The sequence below is a fragment of the Atractosteus spatula genome, chromosome 3, assembly GCF_055471065.1.
Source record: "Atractosteus spatula isolate fAtrSpa1 chromosome 3, fAtrSpa1.hap1, whole genome shotgun sequence".
In the NCBI taxonomy this organism is placed as follows: domain Eukaryota; kingdom Metazoa; phylum Chordata; class Actinopteri; order Semionotiformes; family Lepisosteidae; genus Atractosteus; species Atractosteus spatula.
The window spans coordinates 63,754,734-63,781,933 of record NC_142708.1 but is presented as its reverse complement, the minus strand read 5'-3'; the positions used below and the strand labels follow the sequence as shown (position 1 = coordinate 63,781,933).

The 27,200-nt window shown below is 39.2% G+C and overlaps 1 protein-coding gene across 1 annotated transcript; it reads right to left on the bottom strand.

Annotated features, from left to right (window-relative positions):
* Positions 1-25,696, bottom strand: LOC148838160 (melanopsin-like). The gene is made up of 9 exons (XM_088910984.1): positions 25,563-25,696; positions 16,202-16,335; positions 12,687-12,890; positions 10,571-10,742; positions 6,957-7,115; positions 2,335-2,442; positions 2,076-2,250; positions 987-1,136; positions 1-327 (listed from the first exon to the last, which is right to left on the bottom strand). The coding sequence occupies exons 1-9, from the start codon at positions 25,694-25,696 to the stop codon at positions 1-3; spliced, it is 1,563 nt and encodes a 520-aa protein (XP_088767110.1).
* Between the last annotated feature and the right edge of the window lie 1,504 nt (positions 25,697-27,200).

The window sequence follows — 27,200 nt, the reverse complement described above, 5'->3', positions numbered from 1 at the left end:
CTATGTGTAGCAGTTTAAAGTCTGAAGGTCCAGTAGGATACTCTTGTTCTCTTGTGTCAAGGAGCTTATCTTTTTCCCTTCCAATACCGCATCTTCCAGGAGACTTGTCTCTGATGTAGGACTAATGACAATGCGAGGAACAGATGTGCTGACGAAAGGGTCCAGGCCCATTTTTGACAAACTCAACCCATTTTCTCCTGTTGTAGTGTCTGAGCTGTTGTGAGTCTCACTTTTGGTCACCAGGAGAGGATATGAGGCCGAGTTTAAAGATCCTGACACCAGCTCCTGCTCGAAGATGCTCAAAGGCTTCCCCACGGAGAGTTTCTCCTGAAACACCAGAACAGAAGCACAACAACAGAAAAGATGCATAAAAATTTTTAAAAGTGTAATTTCACATAATATTCAATTCTGTTTTTGGAATAATGATGTTAAGTATGTTTTTTCATAAAACTATAACTGACAAAAAATATCATGATAACATAGAGAAAACAAATCATTCGATTTCCAGCAAGGATCTCAAAGTGTGAGGGCTTTAGTACCACAGCCAGCCATGCTGTTGTTAAATTAATTCATGACGGCAGACCTTCCCAGTAGACTGCACACACAGCTCTTTTAATTAAATAGGATCTCAAACATTTGCATACCAATCAGCCTGAACATTTGTCACAGAATCAATCTGAAAGAATCCTTTTTGCTCACTGTAAATTTGGTTCCTACCCTCTGCCACCCTGACAGAGAATCTCAGCAATACTTTTGGAAGAAACCCAGACAAAGATTCAGACTGTATCACAAGCAGGGTAAGTGCAACATGTGACCCAAGAAAAAATCATAATGTCTAAAGTAGTTGAGTAGACCTTTTGGGGCTCTTTCTTTTTTCTATTTGACTTTATTCTTAACAAGAAATAATACTTTCATCATTAGAAAAGTGCACATTATCCCAGGCAAATGGGACCTTGTGGCCTTTCTTGGTGTCACAGAGCTCATACCTTTTCTTCTACAACTGTTGTGCAGCTTTTTGATTTCCTCCGAAGCAGCAGCTGGTTCCCATCCCTTTCCTTAGATAGGTTGGAAAAAGACCTGCTTTTGCAGGCGTGTGTCTTTTGGGGAACTGGGTCCAGCAGCACATCACTCCAGACCTGCAGTCCAATGTTACAGAAGCATGATCAACAGCTCCTTGTACAGCACAGAGGCCCTGCACTATAATCGCAAGGAATAATGAGAGCACCTTCACACATACTGTATTGATCAAATCAGATTTTGACTTTTTTGGTGAAACAATGTGTGATGTTTTGCCGTATACCTCTGAAAGCAATCAATATATTGCAGTATACTACAATACCACAATATTATCTGCTGAAAAGATGCCTTGTCACCAGAAGATGTTAAACAAACAGGATGCACAACTAAAATAAATTAATTGATCAAAATAAAAAAAACATCTCACAGTTGTTCCTTTTTATAGAATCTTATCGATCACTTATTTTTTACTGTGATTATTTCCCATTACTGCAGGGTATAATAAGGTCAAATTTTAAAATTTACAAACAAAAAAAAGACAGAGTCAGGTCCTGGGGAACATGCTTTTTTCCACAGAGTGATGTTGTATTTAACAAAATGAAAAGAGAGGAAGACTGCAGTTCTATATATATGAGAATATCTTGCCCAGATAAGTTTTGAAAAGATGCTTCTTCCCTTCAGAATGAAACAACGTGAACATATCTATTGCCTTAGAGGACATGATACAGAGATTATTTGTAACACTACTGGCCAATGTGTTTGATGCAAATAAATAATAATAAAGAAGGAAAATGCAAGCCTTTTGTAGCCTGGTTAATATACATATTCAAAATGGGGTACCACATTACATTACAAATTGTAAATGACAAAAAATACTGTTATTTATGAGGGTCACCGTCCCCCCAGAGGAAAAAAAACAGTGATTTGGTTTCCAAAAGCTGCGATGGACTGTCGTCAGAGCGTATCCCTCCTTGGTCCATCGCTTGCCAGGATAGGGTTCAGCGCCCTGTGAGCTGTACTGGATAATATGGTTCAGAAAATAGATTTTAAAAACTCACGGTGTCACCCGAAGACATCGTCGACACTCGTCTGAGTTTGTTCCTCGACACAGTAGACAGCCGGCTGCGGACAGACTCTCTGAAAGACGATTCGCTTGTGGAAACTGACACGCACTCTTTCCGCGGTGGTCGTATCAGAAACCCCAGGCAGGGAACAGTCTCCCCTAGGGTTCTCCTGCAGAGAGGACATGAGGGCGGATTCAGCGATACATACTGTATACCTCCAGTTTGAGAAAGGGAAATAAATGAGCATAGTCACCTGTACTTAGAGTGGATGATTGCGTAAATTAACGGGTTGTAGATGGCAGATGCTTTTGCGATCACAGCAGGTACAGCTTTTGAATATGGATTTAAGATGTCAGCATACCTGAAACAAAGCAAAGAAGTGATACATCACTGACTCTAAACTGAAATCCAAGTCGGAGCTGAGTAGATTTCAGTGAAATCTGCGTTTCTTTATATTGTGTAGAAAATAAATTGTCAGATTTTGCAACAAAACTGTCAAGTTAGGCCAGTTTTTTAGGTTTTTGATGAGCTGAACACTGCTCATAAATATAAGATAGCATACAGCAAAAAAAAAATACAGCGTTGTTCAACAGCAATTTTGCACTTTACCAATTTCAACTACAGTTGTGGTTTTCGAAGCTAAAGCCATCATAGTAGTAGCACTGCATACCAAAGTATTGTCTACGGATCCAGGGAACACACTGTACTGTACTGGAGTGTCTATAGGATTTTCAATTACTTTGTTATAAATCTCAGCCAAAACACATAATTGATCTCTTTTTTCCAATAGTTAAATTTAATACAGGTTAATTGCAAAGGGAGTGAATATATTGTACAGCACACTGAAAATGTACCTACTTCTGAAAATCCACAATTCGGACACCCCAGGACACCCAATCAGCTCAGCATGCATGCACTCACATCTCAGCCTTTCTGGATAACCTTATGAGACCACTAGTCGAAGGACTTCCTTCATATATTAAGAACACTAATCATGCTCTAAAATTTTGAAGTTTCCATTTTCAGGTCCCAGAGGCCCAAATTGTTTCATTTTCACCATGGACATCAGATTATTTTACACCGTCATTCCCTACAATGACAGTCTTACAGCCCTCAAGCACACACTGAACTAACGTACAGTGCTTGATCCACAAATCCATACTCTTCACACAAACCCTTCCTGCCTGCCCCATCGTCACATATTGCTGAATATCTAATCTGAGCGTCTTTCTTGTTCACAGTTCCCTCAAGCACCCACAGCAACCATCCACAAGAACCTTTCCCTGCAACAGAACCCGCTGCATCACCTGCAAATATACAGTATATCCAATACAACACACGTTCAAGAATCCTCTGCACAGTTCTGAGTCACCTTGAGACATTATGTATATCTAACAACCTAATTAACTGCATTTTATGCAGAAATTGGTGAGCTATTGGTGAGACAGGAAGAAGACTGGTAGACCATTTCAGTGATCATATCAGAGCCGTGAGGATCAAAGATCTCTCCAAGCTGGTAGTTCCCCATTTCATTCCTCATGACCATGATCTTTCTGATATCTCTGTCTGCATCCTCTCATAGGAGTTTCAGAAATGCAGAAAAATATCCAAAACCACAATTATTCCCTCACACCTGAAGAAGGAACCTTTAACTGTTCCTTTGCAGCCAATACATGCTGACACAGCTCCCTACTCAAAACCCTGAAAATTAGTCAATACTGTAGGTACACTCAATAGATTTTGCAAAGCAGGTTGATGTTAATCATATTCCAAGCAATTGTAAGAGAGCCATCATTGCTGTGTGACAGAGCACAGTAATGATTTGGGATGGCTTCTTCATGGAATGTGCAATTTAAAATAATGTTCTGATGTTACACCAGGCTTCTGTGTCTTGTTTATGGAAATATTTGCCTTCTTCATCCTGGGACACAGATTACATATTGGAGGATTATCCTCTATGTCCCAATTTTAAGTCTGCTTTTAATGCAAGATTTTAAAATGTATTTTGTCATTTTAATATACTGTATTGGCAATGAGTTCTACAAGGTAGCTATATTCCTGCTTAATCCTGTCCAATGCGGTGCCCTTGGTAGGGTTGGCGCTAGACGTAGGCGTAGTCGGAGTAAACAGGCAGGGGTCCGAGTCCGGGAAGGCGTAGTAGAGGCGTAGGCACAGAATCGGTAGGCGAAGGCGTAATCGAGGGAGCAGGCTGGGGTTGGATTCCGGGAAGGCGTAGAAGAGGCGTCGGAGTGGATTCGGAAGGTGGAGGCGTAATCGAGGAGACTGGCAGGGGTCGAAATCCGGGAAGGCGTAGAAGAGGAGTCGGAGTGGATTCGGAAGGCGGAGGCGTAATTGAAGAGACAGGCAGGGGTCAGGATCCGAGAGAGCGTTCTAGAGGCGAAGGTATAAAATCGAGAGGCAAAGAGGTAGTTGGAAAAGCAGGGTCGAGGTCCAGGGGAGAATCAGTAGTAAGGCGAAGGCGAAGGCGAAGGCGTAGGTAGTAGGTAGTAGGTAGTAGGTAGTAGGTAGTAGGTAAGCTCCGGGAGAGAATCTCAATCGTGAGAAAAAACCAGGGGAAATGATGAGGGTTTAAGTAGAGGACTGATTGACGCGTGCACGTTTGGTATGGGGAGAGCTCGTGGGAATGCGGAAGCGCTTGCCTGCATGAGGGAGATTCGTGACAGATCCTTTAGCATTTTTATTGACCTCAAGGTGTGATGCGATGGGCAGTGACACATCACATGCTTGATTATCTTCTCCATTTTAACACACTCTGTCATGTTTCATTTGCTTACAGGAGAGTGTTAGAAGTTGCCTGCCAAACAGAAATGTTTCCTTGTATTAATCTTTCTCCTTCAAGATTATAACACTTCTCAAACATGTGGAGATCTTAATTCCTTGATGTGCCTCAGCAAAACAGTAATCTTGGATGTGAGATGTGAGATTATGTGTGGGAGTGATATGATCATTAAATGGAGTTCAAATCCTTTGTTATATTTGAAGAGTTGTTTCATGAACCCGGGTACAGCCGTTGTCTGCCAGCAGGTCAGGTGGAGGGGCGAGAAATTATTTCACCTAATGAATTAAGGGGTGACTGTAGGAGGGCCAGATTATGCAAATCCAAACTAGAACTGAAACAAGACACTAGCTTGCTTCTTTTACCAGGCTACCTACTGTATTTTGATCAATACAATAGTATCTTTAATGACCATACTGTACATTAGGACCTCAGCGTAAAATGTAAAATCTAATTTGCAGAACGGCACTTCCTACAGCATGGTGTTGCTACATGAGGGCATTGGTATAGCTGAGTTAGTCACATGTGCAGTCACAGGCCCGGGAATGTACAGTAGTTTTAGGTATGTATAATAATAGTTATTTTTGTAGAATAATAAAGCCAAACTTTCAAAATGTAAACGAATCCAATGCAATACAATAACACAAGAGATTCAAGCCTTGACATTAATTTAAAGCAGACAGGGAAATTGTTTTGTTTTGGTTTTTTTCACATAGTCAAGTGAGTTTTAGGCAAAGGTCAGTGGGTATACATACAATACTGTACATGTACTACATCGACCCCTGATAACAAGTGACACTCTCACTCTAGCCAGAGGGTTTACTCTGACACACTGCTCTAGATCATGACAACCACAGTGGATCTGAGCATTCTGGAGAAGAGCAAACGTCATTCCAAGAAAACACAGAACTGCTGCTGTGTGATTAGTGAATGTATCACTTTGAGTTGCAAATTCTCTGGGAAATGACTGTGCACAAATAATTAATTTTTAATGTTGTTGTTATTGCACTGCTAGTTTTGGGGTCATCACAGAGTGAGTCACATCCTGAATCCATACTGTAACTGTTTCTGTACTGTTAAGACTCACAGACCAGAGGTAAATGTGCAGTTTCCTCAGCACAGTTATATTTCCCTTCAGAACTGACAAGAAAAGCGTTGGGACGGACCTGGAGTACTCATGCAAGTCCAGATGGCTAGAGTAGACCCCGAGTAGTTGAATAGACCTAGAGGACTAGAGAAAGCTCAAAGGGCTAGACCAGACTCAGACAAAGGCCAATGGTTGTACATACATGTACAGTACTACATCTACTCCCTATGACAAGTTACACTCTCACTCTAGCCAGAGGACCCATGTAGACCCAGAGGATTAGAGTAGACTCAGAGGAGTAGAGAGGCTCAGAAGACTAGAGCACACCCAGAGAAGGAGAGTAGACTCAAGGAACTAGAGTAGACTCAGGACTTAAACTTAAACAGGACTCATGTAGACCCAGAGGAAGTGAGCAGACCCAGAGGAGTAGAGTAGACCCAGAGGACCAGAATGGACCTAAAGGAGTAGAGTAGATCCATAGGAGTAGCAGACCCAAAGGAGTAGAGTAGACTCAGAGAAATGGAATAGACTCAAGAGTAGAGTAGCCTCAGGACTAGAGCAGACCCAGAGAACTAGAGCAGATCCAGAGCACTAGAGTAGACTCAGAAGGAGTAGAGAGGCTCAGAAGACTAGAACAGACACAGGGGACTCTTAGCCCAGGAGTTCCCAATCCTAGTCTGGGAGGTGCACACTTGCTAGTTTTCATTCCAGCTGAGCTTAATTACTTAATCAAAGCTACTTGGGTATGACATTTACAAGTTTTCTCTTCTCAAACGGTTGGAATTTTGTATCACTTATGAAATGCAAAAGTTAAAAGGCAACCTCCAACATGTTTAAAAGCTGTTTGTAGTCTTGTTGTGTCTGCAATCAGCTTTCTCTGTAGGGTATTTTTAATTGTCCAACCTTCTGTGGGTATACCTCAGCTTGTTTCAAGCACAGCAGTACACAGCGAAACCTCCTAGTGTCATTAGTGTGAAAAAAGGACCATTACCCTGCCCAGGCGATGAGTGTGACGCAGGCGTAGGGGCTCCAGGAGAGCACAAACACAATGATGACGACAAAGGCGATTTTAGCCAGTTTCCACTCATTCTTCACGGACTGCTGGATCAGGGCAGACTTTTTCATGTGGGTCCTGAGTTTTTCCACATCTCTAAACAAATAAGAAAATATGCAGAAAGGAAAAAATTATGAATATCCCACACATAAAAACACAAAAGAAATTTAAAGTGACATCGCTCCTGAGGCTTTGTCACCATTTCAAGGCCTCTTTACCTGGACGTAAAATCCCTTCTGGTGAAGACACATTCCCCAAACCTCCTCTTTCAAAACAACAATAATGTTCTTTTCTCTATACTGACCTCCTTATCTTTGCCAAGCAGTAAGTAATTACTTATGCAGATAATGCTCATTTTACACCGTGACTCAGAGAAATCACACATTTCTTTAGTTCTATATTTGGTCACGTCTGCAAAACCTTTTTTAAGATAAAACTACGGTGAGACTCAACTACAGTTATTACCATCAAAATAATACATTTTCCCTATTGTCTCCCTCTGTTTATTTTTAAGAAAATTGCAGCATGTCATCCCAGTAAAAATACAGGGTCAGATATGGTCATTTTTCAAATCAGGCTTACACAATGGATATGCAATTTCTGTGAACATCTGGACACAATTTTAAAGTTCAATAGCTTTACAGACAGGAGACAAGAAAGATTGTCTATGAAACACAAATCCCTTCAGAGACTTCTACTTTATTGTGAAAACAACACAGGTTTGATTTCTTACAAATAAACCAACGCTTAAATTGCAGTTATTTCAATATTGAATGTGCCAGAAGCATGATTATGTTCCATTTGAAAAAAAAATCTATTTTTGAAAATTGCTTCCTTTAAGTTTCAAACATGGGATTTCTTTAGTCTTGGACTTTAGATTTCTGTTTTTGGTTTACACTCCAGCACTCTTAATTAAAAATAAGCATATTATTGGTGCTTACATACAGTAAGTTATTAAATCTATTACAGATACAATTAAAGTGACACCATAATAATAATTAAAAGTAATACAATAAACATTGAATGATGAAGGTGTTAAAATAAAATCTTTGTCTTTGTGTTGTTAAAACCTGTTCTGATATAAGATGCAATACCAAACACCTGGACAATGTGACATTTTCACTCTCAAGTAAGTCAAGAATGACTCAGTTTTCAAACACTACCTCTGAGATAGGAGGGAGTAGAATGAATTCTGCAGTTTAAAATTGTAGGTTTTGTGAACCTAGAAATGTCACAAGAGCTCTTTAGTGAACTACATGAACTATTTTGCTCCTCCACTGCATCAACAAAAAAATTGTTGTTACAAGATTCATGATTACTACAAATGGCAGGAAGCCATTTGGGCTCTCTGATTCATTTGGTGGTTTGAAGGTTATTGATTCAAGGTTTACATCCAGCTGTTTCTTGAACAAAGCCAGGTATCAGTTTGAACAAAATGGATAGCTTATTCAATACTCCCACCACCACCCCTGGGTAGAGAAGTGTCTCCAGGTGCCCTTTTTAACTGCACTTCCCTGTAGTTTCCACTTATATCCTCTGGTTCTCAGTGAAGCAACTATCCCAACATTACAGAATCGAGACAGTTTGTGAACAACATGTTAACTGTATAAAAACACAAAAATAATCAAATATATTTGTACATGATCATTGACTTGATTGATTTATTTACTTGCAGATTGACTTGAGCTGCATCTGTAGTTACTGGGGTTAGCACACACCAGTTTCTATCCATTAGCTATATAAATAAAAAAGCAGTCCATATTGTTTAATTAGCTTTAACAATAATAGATTGAACTGATTGACTTGCCCATGATGGTAACTCAGATCCAGTCCTTTCATCTGTCTAAACAATTCATGTGAAAGATCAGAAGTCTTTTGAAAAAAAAACCAACATTTGTCAAGTCCAATTACTTCACAATCACATCACGTTTCAATTTGTGGTCCATCCGTGTTTTCCTACCCAGAAATCCTTGTGGTACACAGGAATAGCATAAAAGGGAATATTTAGGCTGCGATCCAAATAATTTATTTTGACGCACTTTCTCATTCAATGTTTTATTTAATTAAATAAAAGGACGAAAAGCACTCTGACAAACAATAACACACTTGTACATGGTGAATAGAATTGAATCTGTGCAGCTGAGGAAAACACAAGCTGTTATAAAAATCAAAAGAGGGTTGTACATGTTTTGAAGAAAGGGGCATCCACCCGATACCATATACCCAGTATTTAAATGTGCCGCCTTTTACTTTATTTTAGACATACTGTAAGCTCCACACATGACCATAGAGAGTGCACAGCACACAAAGGTCTTCATAATGATTTAGGAGTGTGTGTTTTACTGGGGGCAAATTGTCATCTATTGTGCACGTTAGCACAAGCTAAGGTTTTAGTTAGTACGAGCAGTAAAGGCTGAAACGTTCTGCATCCAGTGCAGTTAGTTCTTTGTAGCTTTGCTTTAAGGACTCAAAGTAATGTTCTAACAATTATTTGGTGCCACTTTTTAATGAAGCCAAGGTGGCTGATTCGTACGCATCCAGAAAAAATCTGCCTGATCCTGATGAGGGTGTTGACAACCTGAAACTTATCATGGAAACACAGGGCACAATGTTGGATGACACCCTGGATGCTAGTCCATTGCATGGTATACACACTGACAAAACAGAGACACCAATGAGTCAGCCTGTTTTTGTGGGGCAAGGGGATACTGTGGTAACTAGCAAAAACCCACACAGTCATGAGGGGAACATGCAAATTCCACTTTGACAGATGCAGATTCGAACCCATGACCCATAAGCTATGTCAGCAGCACAAGCTGCCACACCTACTCATACATATGAATGTCTTCTAAAAAATGACGTAATAGTTAAATATTAAATATTAAAACATTAAAATAACCTAGGAAGAACTCTTGAAAGTATGTTAATTATTTTTGCTATTATTGCTGACAGGCAAAAATTGTGGTTTTTAATAATCTGTACGATATGTTTATGGTTTATGATTTTTTATTTTAATGGAAAAACACTAATAAAACATGTAAAATGGGAATTTTAAAGAACAAAGCGTGGAAGAAAATCCCTTGTCATAGAAAACTCTTATAAAATTGTTTCCCCTGAGTTAAGGGGCACTAGTGAGACATTCTTCTGAGAAAGAATTCATTTAAAAAAAAATTCTCAGACTTCCAAATTAGTTTTGCAGAAGAAAATAAAAAGGTATGTGAGAGACTGGGGAAATGGTGGCAGCGAAAGTCCCTTGCAATGTAGCGCTCTTTATTTTCAAGAAAAAAAAAAAAGAGAAAAAACATTTGTCTTCTTCCTCTGTGGCCATCAGGATCTCAGTTGCTTTTTAAGGCTGTTTTTTTTCTCTGGCTGAAGAGAACTTTTGCTTTCGTAGAAAGAATCACGACATCTTTCAAGGCTGTAACTAGCAGCAACTGTGGTCTCCCAAGCGAATAATAGCTGACGCCCTCACAAGGTGCTAGTGTGCAGTGCTGCCATGACACCATAAACATTTTAAGATTGACATACTGTATGTGGTGCATCTTTCTTACCTGCTGGTGCTCCGAATTGCTATGAACATGAACACGTAGCAATAGGAAATGATAAGCAGTGGGATGAAGAACACAAAGCAGCAGAGCATCAGGGTGTAGCTTCTGTTTGCGGGAGTAGCTGTGACATAGTCCCATGTGCATGAGGTCATCAGCCCTTCTGGGACGTATGAACCTGCAAAATAAATGGCCCATTATAGAAAAGCTCATCAGATACAGATGTTGAAATTGCTCTGGTCCTAAAGAATAAAGAAGGCGAGGTGTGAAACCTGGATTGTCATATAGTTTTTAGTTCTGCTAAGTCTGTTTAAAGAAAATCACCAAAATAAAAGCGTCAACACATTCAAAGGCCATAATTCCACACTTGTAAGTCAAGCTGTGTTACACTTTGATCACTAAAAAGATCACTTAAAAATGTAGGTAGTGGTGGTATGTGACCATTGTATACAGGGCACTGGGCCTGTTGTCCAGAGGAACCCACGGTCGGGCTCCTGGAGAAAGGGTGGCTTAGGGCAGTGGACAGCCCCCTGGAGTTGCCAAGGATGCAGGTGGGGGAGTTGAAGGACAGGAACATCTGACCTCCAAGGCCTGGCAGAATATTCCTTAACAGAACAGTCCCTCAAAAGGGCACCAGGAGCTGGGCTGATTCAAGGTACACACCCTCAAGGGGGTTTTCACCAGGGAGGAGGCCAAGCGTGCTCTATCAGAGCATTCTCTTGGAACGCTGTCTTCTGGTAAAGAGCTGGCCTGGATGGACCTCTCAGGTTCCACCTAGAATGGGCTGAGGGAAGTCATCTGGAGAGGCTGGGTCAGAAATGGAGTCCCATCCTCTGGTCCCCTTTCAGCACGCCGATTCCCCTGGTCAGCACAGCCATGGGCCGAGCTCCCCATGAGCCCTAGAGAACTGGAAATCAGGAATAGGACGGGCTCCGCTGGGACGGAGGGTGTCTCACGAGGTGAAGTGTTATACATGTCAATGCCAGATCACCGAGGAGAGGCAGAGCAGGGTTAAGATACCCCAGAGCACCTGCTGCCGTGAGAGTTCTCGGCAACTGCCACTGCAACATCACAGCAGGGCGAGTGTAACACATGCATCCGGCATGCAATGGTTTCACCACCTTTACACATACTGTATGTTACTGTATCAATTATATAACAGAATGGTCGAGCAATGAACTAAAATATTTTTCCACAATGTGCCAAGGTTGAATAGATATATAGTATGTAATGTGTATATATATCTACAGTAAACATATTTTGAGGGGATAAAAAGAGATCTATAGTAACATTTGTTATGTTTTCCATTATCTTTGTTAAAACGTTTACAAGAACATACAGTTTACAAATGAGAGGAGGCCATCTGAAACATCTAGCAAAGACTGATTCAGGATTGCCTAGCTTAAAACAGATTTCCCTTGTGTGAAGTACCTCAATTGTGTATCCTGTACACACAGAATGCCTTCAGAAAATCATTATTTGCTAAAATTTGTTAAGATGTTTTAAACAGGGGGCCCTCATGTTATTACACTCACCTTGTCTCCCGCATTAAACGCATTATCCCAATCATAAGACTATCCCAATCATAACCAAGTATCTGGTTAATTCACCACTCTCCAATGTCAAAATCAGCTCTCTTCTATTATTATCTGTGTCAGGCCCTGCATGACAGCACAAGAACACTGGATTCGGCAGTGTTTCTGTCTATCCTGTTTTGTTCTTAATGTTGGGTTGCATAACTATTAACCCTGTGTACATTTTAATATGACCAAGCTTCATCAGATGTTAAAATACTTCAGCAATCGGCAGCTGTCTGCAATGATAGAACCTAAATTCTTAATTTGAACTTGATTACTGTGCCCCTAGAAACAGAAAACTGGAAGGTAGAACTTGCTGCCTGTTAACATCCTGGAATCGTGCTCAAGAGCAGAGAGGGACAGAAAGCATGAGCTGTTGACAACCATGGCAATGCAAACCAAGTACATGGTAAAAATGTGGAAAATCAAGGAGAATTCTAAAATGACATATTCAGACTAATTTACCATGCTGATCTTTCATAAGAGGAGCAACACTTGGAAACACTGGAGAAGAGCACAAGGGGAAAATTGCTCACTCCACTTACTCCATCCAACCAGAGGCGCCAAGCTCCATGCAAGTGAGTACAGCCACACTAGGAGGATGACCAGTGACGTGCGTCTTTTAGATGTCCACTGGATGGACTGCAGAGGCTTTGTGATCACCAGATACCGGTCAATGGATATTGCCAGCAGTGTAATCATGGAGGTGATTCCAAAAAGTGCACCACAGAAGGCGTACAGTTTACACCCTGAATAGAATATGAAAAGGGACACGACATAAAAAAAGATAAACACACAGTATATACTGTATCTTACAAGGAATAATCTTCAGGTTTATTGTGTGTCAAGAGCATGCGGTGCCAAATGAGTATTAATAAGCTCTTGTGGTCTCACATGCTCAGAGAGAAGAGACTCTAAGAGTCTCTAAGAGAAAAATGAAAGAGGCTCTAATTCCACTTTTTGGATATAAAGTCAAAGTCAGCACCTGGGACACCTACTTCACCCTTATTAGGGGTAAAATAGTCTTGTAGTCTCTACACACATTTTCACAAGTGTTGTGAAATACAAAAAAAATAACATTGCATCCATCCACACACATATACTGTATATACTGTACATGTACAGCACATATTGATCCTGCCCCTGTGGAAGTGGCTGTTCTGCCTTCAGGGGACAACTACTGTACAACAGCCCTGTCACGAGATTACTCAAATATACATTTATACCAAACCTGACACTGATGTGGCTATCTCTATTCTATCTAATTGCATCTCTGACATAAAAACTTGGACGACTCAAAATTTTCTTCATCTTAACTGTGACAAGACTGAAGTCATGCTTATTGGCACCCCCCATCAACTTTGTAAAGCCAATCCTGTAACCCTATCTGTAGATGGCTCTGTACTTGAGCTTCAGTCTAAATTGAAAAACCTTTGGGTGATATTTGATTCTGGCTTAACATTCGACCCACATGTGCAGCATACTGTCAAAACATTTTTTTTTATCTCAGAAATATCGCTAGACTACACCCTTATCACTAACTGTGGATGTAAAGCTGATCAACAACATTTGTGTTCTCCCGAATTGACTACTGTAATGCTCTACCTGTTGGGGTATCTAAATCTATATTGAACAAACCGCAGTACTGTATGTCCAAACTTCTGCACCCAGAATCCTGACCGGGACTAGTGCACGTGATCACATTACTCCTATCCTGGAGTCCTTGCACTGGCTTCCTGTCAAATTCAGTGTGGACTTTAAAATCCTCATGCTCATCTATAAGGCTCTGCATGGCTTGGCATCTAGTACCTGTCTGAACAATTATTGGCCTACGCTCCATCTCGCAACCTTCGCTCTTCTAATTCTGGTCTCCTAACTGTTCCCCAAGCTCGTCTATATTCTATGGGTGACAGGGTCTTCTCCTGTGATGCCCCCAAGCTCTGGAACTCTCTCCCCAAGGATATCAGAGAGTCACCTTCTCTAAACTCCTTCAAATCCAAACTCAAAACCTTCTTCTTTAGAAGAGCCTTTGCTTACAGTTACTGGTTCCTTTCTTTACCCCTCTGCTCCTACTATACTTAGTACCGCCATCCACAGCCTTCTCTATTGTAATTGTGCTTTATCTTATGTATTCTTTTTTATTTATTGTTGTTGTCATTCTGTAAAGCGCTTTGAGAAGCCACCTTTAAAGGCGCTATATAAAATAAAGTTGGTTATTATTATTATTATTATTATTATTATTATTATTATTATTAGAGAGAAGCCAGTGTCCTGCTTTAAGAAATTATGTCCTGGGATTTCACTGTTTATTATCAGTTTTTACTTTTAGCTTTAAAATACAGCTTGAACGGGATCATGGTATTTAATTCTAGTGGTTATATAATGGATATAGTAATATCCATGTCTTCTTTAAATAGATACAGATACAGTGTATATATAAACAAGTACCAGCGAGTTACAAGAAAGGAATATCCAGAGATTCTGTGGCATTTCCTAATCTACACTCTATATGGTGTATAACATCACTAAACCCATCAATGCAATTTTATTGAAATAACGTGTCTATGTGCTTAAAGTTAAAAATGACCTTTAAGCTCAGAAAAGCTTTTTTCTTATCTCTTGAACATGTTAGTATCACTAATCAACTGTGTTTTAAAGCAAAGTGTTTAAAAAGATTATCTGTTAACTTATAATTTCTGAGTCACAGAACACAAGTTATTTCCAGATCAGTGAACGAGTTGAGCTGAAATGAAGGAAATAAATCAAACTGATTTAATCAATACTAACTGCAACCATATGCCTGTGGTGGCTCCCGTCTGTGACGATGGAGAGGAAACAGGCATTTGTCATCTGACATTGCAACTAAATAACTTTACCAATAATAAAATTGAATGTTTAGTTACAGACTGTTAGAAACCACTATGACTAAAATAAATTCATTTGTCAGCACTGATTTTTAAATTAGGACTTTCATAGCCATGTGCAATATACTGTATACAGTTGGACTCTGATTTCAATCATGCCTGCATTCACCACCCACCATTCCAGGACAGCTCCCCCTGGTGGGTTGTTGGTTGTGGATGACCGGGATTCTTGGGAAGCAGCAGCATATCCAGCCTTTTATTCCTGCTTTTACTTATCAGAACCTTACACTGATTGTTTTTATGAGTGTTATTTAAATGCAGAGATTTAATTTAAGAGCGTTACAATGCTCAACAGAAATGTTCAGCTGAACTCTGCGGTCTCCTGTTATTTAACCTGCTGTTAACTGTTCCTGTAGTCTTTACATTAGCAAATGTGCACATGAAGTACTAACCAAACACAAGAAAGTTTTTCCCTTTCAATATTTTAGAAGTAGCACAATAATTACCATAATGAAACACAACTCACTCTCACACCTGTTATTAGGGGGCACATTTTTTTTTCGCTTTCAGTGTGACAATTTCTGCACTCCTAACAGGCAAGAACAGGCACGCCTGGTTGTAAGTGATGACATATACAAGATATACTGTACAAACTTGGTGGAAACAGTCTCAGCCTGACCCAGGAAACATTTTACCTGTCTGAACCCATGACCTTGGCTACTTATAAAAACAAGGTATTATGCAGATACAGTGCTGTTACATGATTTGTAACTTGCAGCCCATGACTTATGATTGTTTATGAGCTGCTTACCCATTACCCACGGCCTGCGGACCTGCTTCCTGATTTTTTAAATTGGATGTAACAATTTTGTCCTTGTCCTTTGGCTAGATGATGCTGGAGAATACTTTAGAAATGATTGGGGGATTTTATTTGAAGAGTCCACGGGCATTCGTTTCCTTTAAAATGAGTCCCTCTTTAACACATCCTATCAAGTCTCATTCAGAAAGTCAAGAAACAGTACAAAAATTACATTTTCTTCTCCTGCCTTTTATTTATCACTGTTTAGGTTCTTCATGATGTACTACCATTTCCAATAATGATAGAAACATAAAAATACATAGAGAGAATAAAGGCTCAGATATTAAATGTGTAGAACTGCCAAAGTCCAACTGAGATGAAAATGTAAAACTGTTACCCAGTTCACCAAACACCCACTCCTTGTTTAGGCAGTTGACAAAGAAAATGGGTGACTGCGAAACGGACATCAGGAAATCACTTATAGCAAGGTTCATGATGAAGTAATTGGGCGGCGTCCTCAGTTTCTTATCACTGCAACAGAAAAAAAGAGTTTTCAGCATTGATGTTTTGGTGGACTTTGTTGGGGTAATAACTAAGGAGGATTTGTGTTTCTGATTTGGTGTGATTGTGATTATATCCCTGCACTGAAAAGACATACAGGTATCATACTGAACAGAAGCTCTTTAAAGCAGTTAAAATTTTAAGGCTTAAGGATTAAGAATTCTTAAGAATTAAGGCTCGAGGCATCATTGCTACCGCTTCAGACTTTGATAAACAGAGTAGACTTAGAAAATTATGATTTAGAAAAATATACTCTGTAGTGTGCTCAAGGGAGCACCTATTGGACATTGCATGACTTCCTTGTTATTCAACTATTCATTGCATCTTTCTAGACAGCAGAACAAAGTTCTTGGCATTGTCCTTGGTGACGACAGGCTGGGGACTTTCCCTGGCTGTGCCCTATTGCTCAGGGCCATGAAAGTGGGCAAGAGCGTGATATCACTGCAAAGCTATGATTTCTGATTAAGACAATAACACCCCCTCGGTTTACAATTACAAATAAAACTCTTCCTGTTCATGAGCACACGTTGACTGTCCTTATCCCTGTGGAACTCCTTGCCTCATCCCATCATCCCTGCAGACTCTGGAAAAAGATGAGCACCTAAACCCAGCTCTAACACCTTCCCTGTTTTCGCTTCTATATACTGTATAAGTGCACCACAAAATACATTTTGGCTCCTGTGCCAAAAATCACCTAAATAGCTGAATTAATGTTCATTTAGAGTGGTGAGACCTTGCACAAGTTCACAAATTCATAACAATTGTTTATTTGGTTGATAAATTTCAGTAAATACATTTGAAGCATTACATTTCTTCTTTAAACAATTTGTGTTTACTTAAAAATCCACAATGTTTCAGATAGTAGTTTGTTCAGAAATTCCATGTTCTTTTTCACTGCACCACATTGTTCCTTTTTTGAAAGTGCATATTGATATTCAATCTCAGCCTGAAAATTGGTGTTACTAGCAGAACATCTTCTTCTGTGTCTGCTGCACCAGTCTTTCAAATCCATTTGAATACCCAGAGTTTTTGTTTTACAAAAATCCAAACAATCCAACTATTTAAACAAGATTCAAAATGGAAAACTAGAGATTCAACATATGAATGAAAAATGGAGATTCAACATATAAAGTTAGTAATAGGACATCAGAAGGACCACAGATGAGAGGGGGATGTTTGGCCCATATACTGTCACATGGCTCTGTTTCAATACAGTGCTGTGGTACTACTGGCTGTACTGGTACCAAACCTTAGCATGTATTTCCCTGGGAAAAGGGCCATTTGGATCAGCCAATCAGACCCATATGAACACAAAGAGAATAGGCAGATCATGGTCCTGCTCTGGAATCGAATTCTGTAACTTGGAGCTGAGAGGCAGTAGTGTTAACTATTATGACATTGTGCTGCCCTAAACAGATAATTTTATTAGTTTTCTTTTGCTGTTTGTTAGGTCACGCGAAAAAGGGATCAGCAAAAATTGAAAGGAATGTCTATGTTATAGTGTTGGCTTTTTGCTTATATGTTACAGATTATCTGGAAAATCTGTAAATGTATTAAAATAACTGTCCAATTAAAACATTTACTAGCTTGTCAGGTAGTAATAAACAAACCAGTTATTTTGTAAAGTTACTGTCAGAGCCTGTTCATCTGTAAAATCTCCAGTAAATTTGTGTGTTGGGACTCACAGTATGTCAGAAAACACTTGTTACACACCAGGCGCATGTCTGGCAATGTGCTCAAGTTATACAGTATATCTGATATCTGAAAATACTAAACACATAAAATAACCATAGACCAGTAACTACAGTAAATCTATTGTTATTAACAGAGATTTAAACAGAAGTTTAGGAGGAGATCAACCCCTAACCTTGTCCATTTCTGCTCTCACATGTATAAATATCACTGCATACTTGCTTGGGTGTGAGGAAGTCTCAACTGCTGAAAGTGAGGAAGTTTTTTCTACTTTTCAGAATGGAATGAGCCTTTACTTGCTCCTGGAGTTTTCAACATTCAGTGAACAAGGCTGTGTGCTGAGTTTGATTATATGGTAAACCCTAAAGATTTAGGACTTCCAGCCAGACATATGAAACCATAAAATGCATTTATTTTTAAGAAAATGATCTAAAAAAATGTTGAATTATCATGGCACATCCTCGTTGATTAAACTAAAATGTTACTACTATACAAATAATCCATTGTATAATCACATTCACTATAAAACATCAGTGCTTTCTCTTTTAAAGGCAAGAAAAACATGCTGTAGTATGTACAAACTAAGCTAATTCTCATATTTAGATCCTTTTTACCTATGATACCTAAATGTCAGTTTCACAGTACTTACAATACTACAAATCACTCCTTTCATTTACTTCATTAGCTAAAGAATAGCACAAAGGTTGTGATTTCCAAGAAAAAACACAGAATGACACATTCACATTTACAGCTGCTGTTGTCAGCTGAAATCAGGACCTAAAAGAAAGACGAGAAGCTGGTTAATTTCCTCAGTACGCACGCTCTCTTTAGCCCTTCGCACTCGCTGGCTCTGGAGGAATCATCCTCACCTCAGTGCACACTGCACTTTCCCATCAGGATACACACGTCTCCACAAGACTGGAAACTTCTTGCTCAGTCACTGACACAAGAAACATCTAACACAGCCTTTATCTGAGCCAACACTTGGAAGAACTTTAAGAAGTGCTTTTACGGTGAAGTGATAATGTACAGAATGAGCATTACAGCTTTTGAACATTCTTTACATCCTTCTGCACATGACTACATTCTGTCATGACTACATCAGGCAGGAGATTAAAGATATGTCAGTTCATGAATAAATGTAGATTTATATCTACTTTAGATATAAATATTTCTTTTAAAAGGATCTATTTTACCAGTAGAAATTACAGAGAATTTACAGAATTGTTGTTCTGAAGTTCAGCCTTCCATAAATATAGGACTTTAAGTGTACTTTTTTCCAATTCTTTCCTTTCACACAATGTAAAAGCACCTTGGGGGTGTGGCATTTAAGTGGGGCGTGTCCAGTGTGGAGGCGGAGCCCTGCTCATAGGGCGACACCTCGTCTTTGTAGTCCCAGCTGTTTGGGCTTCCAGCTGATGAGCCCCAGCTGGGCGGGTCCTATAAAGGCACACTGGACACCCTACGACATGACCAGCAGGGCTACACCCAGAAGGGGGGGAGTTTTGACCGACAAGGGGAAACTTCACGAGTACAATCCAGGTGGTGTAAAAAAACAGGAATCTAGCATGCTTAAGATCTTTGTGATAAGCAAGCAATTATTTTTTGTCAGTCTCACTGGGCTGCAGTGACTGTGGGAGGCAATGGGCCTGAAGCAAAGCTTGATCAGGGCTGGCAAAGTCTTGCAAGAGTTTTGACCTTGCGCTTGCACAAGAGTTTGGAGTTTGAACCTGCACTGAACCTCTCTGAGCTGGTAGGGGCCCAAGCCCAGAGGATTTCACTATCAAATTCAAGGGAAGAAAACAAATCTCCTAGATTTCCCCTGAGCTACTGTACTTGTCATGAGACGCTGGCTTCACTTTCTCAGAAAAACTGTGCATGCTGTTTCTACTTATAAAACCCATGCGTTAAAGCAGCCATTCATAACTATGCCAAAACCAGCTTGCCTCTCTCTATCCCATCTCTACCACTGTCGTGATTCCCAAATGCCCCCCTGAACCTTTTTGTCATATCAGAACTGTTCTAATCCATTGCACAAACAGTGTTATGGGCATGTGTGTATTTACTGTGGTGGCTGTTACTGTGATTAAACCTCCTGGCTTTAATAATCTCCTCTTCTTAAACTGGGCTCTGTATTTACCCACTAGTCTCTGGCCAGGCGTGAACCCAATGGGGGTTAGATGGCACAATTTCAATTTTTTTTGTACAGTATTTTGAGAAAATCCAGCTTGAATGTGTGGTATAATAATTCAACACAGAATCAAGTGATTAACACTAATCTAATGTTTTAGTTGCATCATTGCTGTATTAAGTTCTTGCACATATTCCCTGCCCATATACTGCTGTCTCCCAGCTTGTTTGGTGAGCCTTATCTAGTGTGCCACTGCAGGACTACTAAATTACTTTTGCCATCTTCCAAGAAGTCCTCTTCCTCTGAGTCATTATTACTCCCTTGGGATCCCATTTTCAAAATAACACAGAAATCTGAAAATCACATCACAAACCTTAATGATTCTTCATTTATTCCTTTAATCCCGTTGCACTCTCTTTTTAATATTTCATAACTAATAATGTAATGTTTTCAAATAATCAATCGCTATGATGCTCAGTTACAAAAGCAGAGCTGTAGATTGTGGTTCCGCAGGAATTTTCAGATTAAAGAAATGTTGCAAATCCATGTATAAATGATAAGATTTGTTTAATACAATACTATTTGGTTTTAGATTGCGTACAGTATGTTCTCATATGATCTCACGTTTCTAAGAATGACTTCAGCCTTCAAATCCTCGCGGTGTCTGCACATGGTGTGTTTCCTCATTAATTCCCGTAGGAAAGGAAGGCATTGAAAATCTACTGCTAATAAAACACATCACAAGACAACAGTAATGATTCTGAATGGACAAGAAACAACGTAGTGGAAACAGCTGAAGCATACATGTATGTAACCAGGTGATGAGGTGGGGGCACAGGAGTGGGGAATAGCGCATCGCGCAGGCGGGTAGATATTGCTATCGGTTTACTATGGAAGCCCTATGGAAGCCCGTTTCCGCCAGGGAGTAAAAAAACGCGCTATGTTGTCTCAGAATTCCGACTTAGTAGCTCAGAATTGCGACTTAGTAACAGAATTCCGACTTTATATCTCACATTTGCGATTTCGAAATAGCCCATATTTCATTGTCTGTCCTTTTGTTATTGTAACGGATTCGGGTTCTAGGGCTTGTGCCCTCGCCGCTCCCACCCTACAGTAGTTCGTGCCTCACTGCATTAGCTCGAACCCAGGTCTTTTTTAAGTAAAAAAGGACATACATGTACAGTGGAAATATGTAAAAAGTATAAGTTTCAGCTTTTATAATTGTGAATTCCTCTGGATGTGAAGTGTCTATTTCTGTATCTTATTTCATATTCTGTCTCCGTTCCAGCCTCTCTGTATATCACCATCACTGAATGGTTTGCCATGTTTAGAGAGTAGCAGTGGAATTTTTAACGTGGCTAGCGTCACTGCCTGGGACACTTTTCGAGTAGCTCGCATGATTTTCTGCTCGGCGATAGCAGTTTTTTCGAGATTACTTATCTTGAGAGAACTGTCACTTGAATCAGGTGGGTATTGCTTGGCAAAATGTTTGTGAGTAGTATCAAAATGTCTTTTTACATTGTACGTTTTGCAATTTTTCTCCATTCTTCCAGTACTTTCCTACCCTCATCAGTGATGACAATATTTGTCATTTACCATTTATCAATTTGCCGGGGTAAACCATTATAAACTTTATGATTGCTTTGATCACAGAATCTCAAAGCCTTACATCTCAGCAAACAGCTCCTTGCTTTGAAGCTACCTAGAATGGAAATGTTGACATTAGCGAGGTGTTACCCATTGTATCTAGATTCTTATAAGACAGTTAAATAGTCACAATGGTTGAAACCATACCTTAAAAAGGATTTCAGTTTTCATCAGCTTGGTGTCTAGTTAAAATATTTTACTTTTCTGTGTTTTACTTCAAAAGCCAGTTAAAAGGACAATATCTTCCAATGTTAAATCAGTAAAAGTGTTTTTCCACTTAGATGCACTTCAGAGCCATTAGTGAAAATCCCATGACATTGCAAGCAAGCCATCATTTCGCAGGCACTCACAAAATGGCTTTTTAAGTGCCTTGAATCCACTTTTAGCAATATTGCCAGAGAAAATGACACATTATGAATATGTACCACAGACATGTAGATAGAGAGGAAACTATTCAAATGCATAGTATAACAAAGGGCACAGTTGCATTCTTAAAAACATACAGTAAATGACGTACATCAAAATTGCATTCGGAAATGTAATGTACATGAAAAATTGTAAAGTATTCACACATTTCAAGCTCTCTCCTCTGGTTTCTGATGTATTAATTTTCATTAATAAGTATTAATTTTTCATTCAATTTTCTATAGTTTTGGGTGAACTGACTGAAAATAAATAATAATTTTATAATAATAATAATAATCTCTTGTATTTTTTTTCTCAGGAAACTTTCATGATTGAAATTGGTGTGATTTCTCAAAAGCCCTGTGAAATTCACAGATGAATTACAATGCCTGGAAAGCCTGTCGATTTTTACCCAAGCATCACTATGTGCTACAAACGTGCATACTCTAGTTTCATCTTTCAGTATAATCCCTGTCCACCACAGTGCATTTACTACATCAAAAAATAAGCTGCTCTGTGTAACTTTAGTAAGAGTGATGCAGTCTCACTGTATCTGGGGTTGAAAAACTCCCTGTTTGGCTCTGATGAACCTCAACATCAATAAAAGCTCGCATGACCAGATTGCACTGCTAGCAAACATTAAATTATCAGATCAAAAAAGGATGAAAAAATTCAGTTCTAGGAAACAGTGTATCTTTCCCATAAAATCCACAATGGCGAAGATTCTTATTTTTTTGTACACAAGATTGGATGACTTACAAATGAACCCTGGCTGTTCATTCAGCGAAATGATCAAACAATATTGCTGCTGCATGCAGTAAACGTTAAAAGAGTGTAAATGTTCTACAATAACTTTAGACAAAAGTCCACACAGAATAACATGTACCTTCCATACATTGCATTTATAATTTGTAAACCATTCAAAATCTGTGAAGAGGCTGCAAGCTCAGAAAAAAAAGAAACTGTATCATTTCATATCCAAAAATAATTTCTTAAATTGCATCTCTTAAATTTCACTTTAAAATAGTGAACCAAAGACTAGAACAATGTCTTTCAACATGTTTTCATCAGGTTCACAATAATGATTACCATTCATTGCTACAATTATACTGAAGAACTCAATAATATTTAGCAGAATATTGTAAGAAGAAAATATATTTGATATTTGCTTCAAGAACTATGGGGCCTCATAGAAACTAGTCTTTAATCCATATCTTAAGTAAATGTAAATATAATACAAGAAACTCTTGAATATATTAGTGTATCTGTGAACTCTTAATGTTAATAATATATGTATTGTATATATGGAAAAATGTCATAACATTGTTTACACTCACAGTATATTAAGGGATTTTGAAATGATTAACTGCTTATTTGAATGATCAATTATTAAAATTATGCCATTTGAAGAAATTTAACAAATATCAAGACATGTTTAATATTAAACAACATAGTTTCTGTCCTGTTCTTGAATCAGCACAAGCTTTTGTGTTTTATACATATTTCAAATATAGATCATCTTTGCATCACTGTGCACAGATGTTATTTTCTTTTATGCTCTGTTCTATTGCAAAGCTGCTTGGCACCAAATCATTAAAAGCAGACTATATGAACTCATGCCTTACATCTGACATAAAATACTAGACACACAGTATAACAATCTCTTCATTCACTTGTACAGTATATCAGAGTCTCTACAGACCATAACAAAACCAGTCCTTCCACAGCACTTATACTCACACACCCTCCTGTAACATAGTTAGTAGCCTGCCGGTTTTTGTCGATGTGAGCTGTTAATAACATCATTGACTAAATAAATACTTACTAAATTGAATTAGCATTAAATGTTCCTTTGTCTACAGCTGCTGAGAATTGATTCATCATTCAGTAGAAGATGTCTTTTATCAATTTAATTTTCTCATGTCTTAACCTTTTGATTGTGCCTCTGATGTTTTAGTGTATGTGGATTCAAGGAAAGCCCACCTTTTAAGATACTGTAAATATTGGAACTAAGCAGATAAATAGGAAATCCACTTTTTGAAGGTACCAAATGAACACCAGTCTCAGACAAGGGGAATCCAGAGACAGGAGGGCAATTTCTAACAGGATTAAACAAAACAATACCAATAACAGAGCTGACAGTCCACATAATGCATCAATTTCACATGTCCTGAGTGCTATTCCACTGCTCATCTGTATCTTCTGCTGTAACCTTTTGGGAGTTATTACTTTCTTTCCTGACCTTGGCACAGCAAGTCTGATTTGCTCAGCATCCCACCTGCACATTCCTACAGGATCTAACTTCTGAAGCAAGACAGACAAAGATATATCACATTGGATTATAAACGCACCTCTGTACATGCAATAAATTAAATAAAGCCAAATGTACAAACTGTCAGACTCAGTCAATCAGTCTGTCCCTCGGAGTACAATCTAAAAAAGGTTCTAATGTTAGCCAACAAGTCAAATGAAATAAAGATTTCAATCAAAATTTTACATCCCTAAACTGCTGGGAAATCTATAGCAATAGAAATCGTAGAAATTATGTCTCTTTTTAATGGGAATCATACTGTATCACACAACAAAGAGTGACTAAGGTTTGGGTTGGTACACTGATCCATTCCTCCAGTTATTAAAGGAATACAGTATGCAGGGAATCTCCAGACTTAATGGCAATACATTCACAAAGTAAAAACACTGTAACTACATGTTTTTAGAGTAGAGTCTAAAATGGCTGGCTAGGGTTTAATATTTGTGCTGGAAAAGCCAACCTGGCTCCCTAGGGAATCTAATTATACTGCACCTACTGCCTTCTGGCTTCAGACACGCACAAGGTTGACTTAAGATGAACTAACCTTCCAGCGCCTCACATTTAACAGACTTGACCCAATATTAAATAGTCAGATATCTACTCTAAAGAAACAAGCTTAACCAAAGGCAATTGGAGGCATCAGATAATTACATTGTTCAAGAGTGCTTCAAAAGCCTATTTCTTTCAAGCACACACAAAATAAAAATAGGCTAACATGTGTTACTCCAATATTAGCATTTAATGAAAATGGCTGCATGCTTTCCTCACAGCTAGCACTAAACACTTCCCATGTAAGGTAAAACCAGAGAATTAATGTGGAAACATTTTGAAATAACACACACAAAAATAACAGCCCAAATCCCACACTTAAATGACGGTGTTTTAGGAATAATTCGCACACAGTGCTTCTGACTGGTGGAGAGACTTGAAACAGTTCAAGCACAATTAAAACACAGGCATCTAACACGCAATGACTGGAAACACATGAACGGATAGTTTTGTGTACATTACCTGTAAAATGCATACATGACTAGAAGGTTCCCAACCACTCCAATGGTGCCAATCACTGCAACAAAACACGCAATGATGTAATGGACTTGATCTGGAACGTCAATCTTCTTAACAAAGCTCCTGTGGGGCTCCATATCCAGGACCTGGTGTGAGGAGATGACCAGTTTTGCATTAGCCTTTTCATTCGGTGTTTCTCTAATCACAGTATCCGTGCTTCTGACAGGAGGAATGAATAGTCACTTGATTGTTGTGATTTTACAGAGAGTGGCCAGCAACTCAGTTATTTGCAGTTGTGGAGATACCCAGGTCATATGATATGTCAGTTGCAACAATATTGTTTTAACTATTTGCTTGTGATCCCGAGAGGAATGCAATAATTAGCTGTTGTGAATTTCTAGACAGATCAGAAACGGTTTGTTTTTATATCATTTTAGTCCGTCAGTTATACATTCCTCCAAGGCAGAACTTACTTTCTTACTTTAAGTCTTCCATTTTCTCTTTAGGATTAATCCCATAACAAGACAACAATATAAAACAGCAATATAACCACTGGTCCATATTTTATTCAAGACATATAATCCCCCTGCACTTTGATAGCTTACTCCAAGACAAACCAGGCTTTATCTCTGAGTCACCTAGTGGACTCTAAAAATGTTTGAGCTCTATTCCAGATTCTTAATAGCAACAATAACAAAAACAAAACAGCCCTAAAGAAGGAGAGTGAATTGATTTACGGAAAGGAGTGTGTAGTACTGTAAGTCATGAAAGAGTAATGCACTGATTTTCCCCCTCACAGCTTAAACTCTGGCCATTTCCTATCACCTGGGCTCTCTAACAGGCAAGCCCTGTCTTCCAACTTTATAGCATACTCAGCTCCCTACAGTACCTGTTACGATTGACATCCCTGCCCTAGAGGGCGCTCCATTTTACTCCTGTTAATAGTTTCCTGTGATCGTTTATCTGTGTTCCAGTTGTGCCTTGTTGTGTCTCCCCCTATTTAATCTTAGCTCCTCCAGGGCTCAGGGCTCAGCATTAGGGTACAGATGACACGAGGCCCACCTAGCACCAGGATACCCTACGTCCGTCTCCTGAGGGCATAGGCCTCATCCCCGACACCTCCCGTTTCCTGAGCCCGGGGTCTGGAGGATCTTGCCCCGTTATACCAGGATCTCCATGTCAGTAGTCTGTTCGTGTTTTCCCCATTCCTGGGGATTTTAACCTTGTTGCGTGATCTTTTGCTAATGGACTCTTGGACTGTACCCTGACCCCCCTTCGGACCTGCTCGGATTTGGACACCACTCTTTGTCTCCCCCGCTCACTGTCTCATGACTGTCACTATTATTTTGTGCACCATTAAACCCCTGTGTGTTTTCCCATACCACACCTCCTGTTTCCTCCAGCTCTTACCGCATCGCATAGGGTCTACTACAAAACCCGACACAGACTACGGACCCTGGCCGTAACACTACCCAGACCTCCATCTGTAGCAAAGATCAACTGAAATCAGAGAACACAATAACAGACTAAAGTACCATCAATGCTTTCTAGTATTAACCTAGAATGCTTTCAAGCCATCAGGAAATTATATATAAAATTTGAGACATTAAAAAGTTATCAAATGGAAAAACAAGAATATCA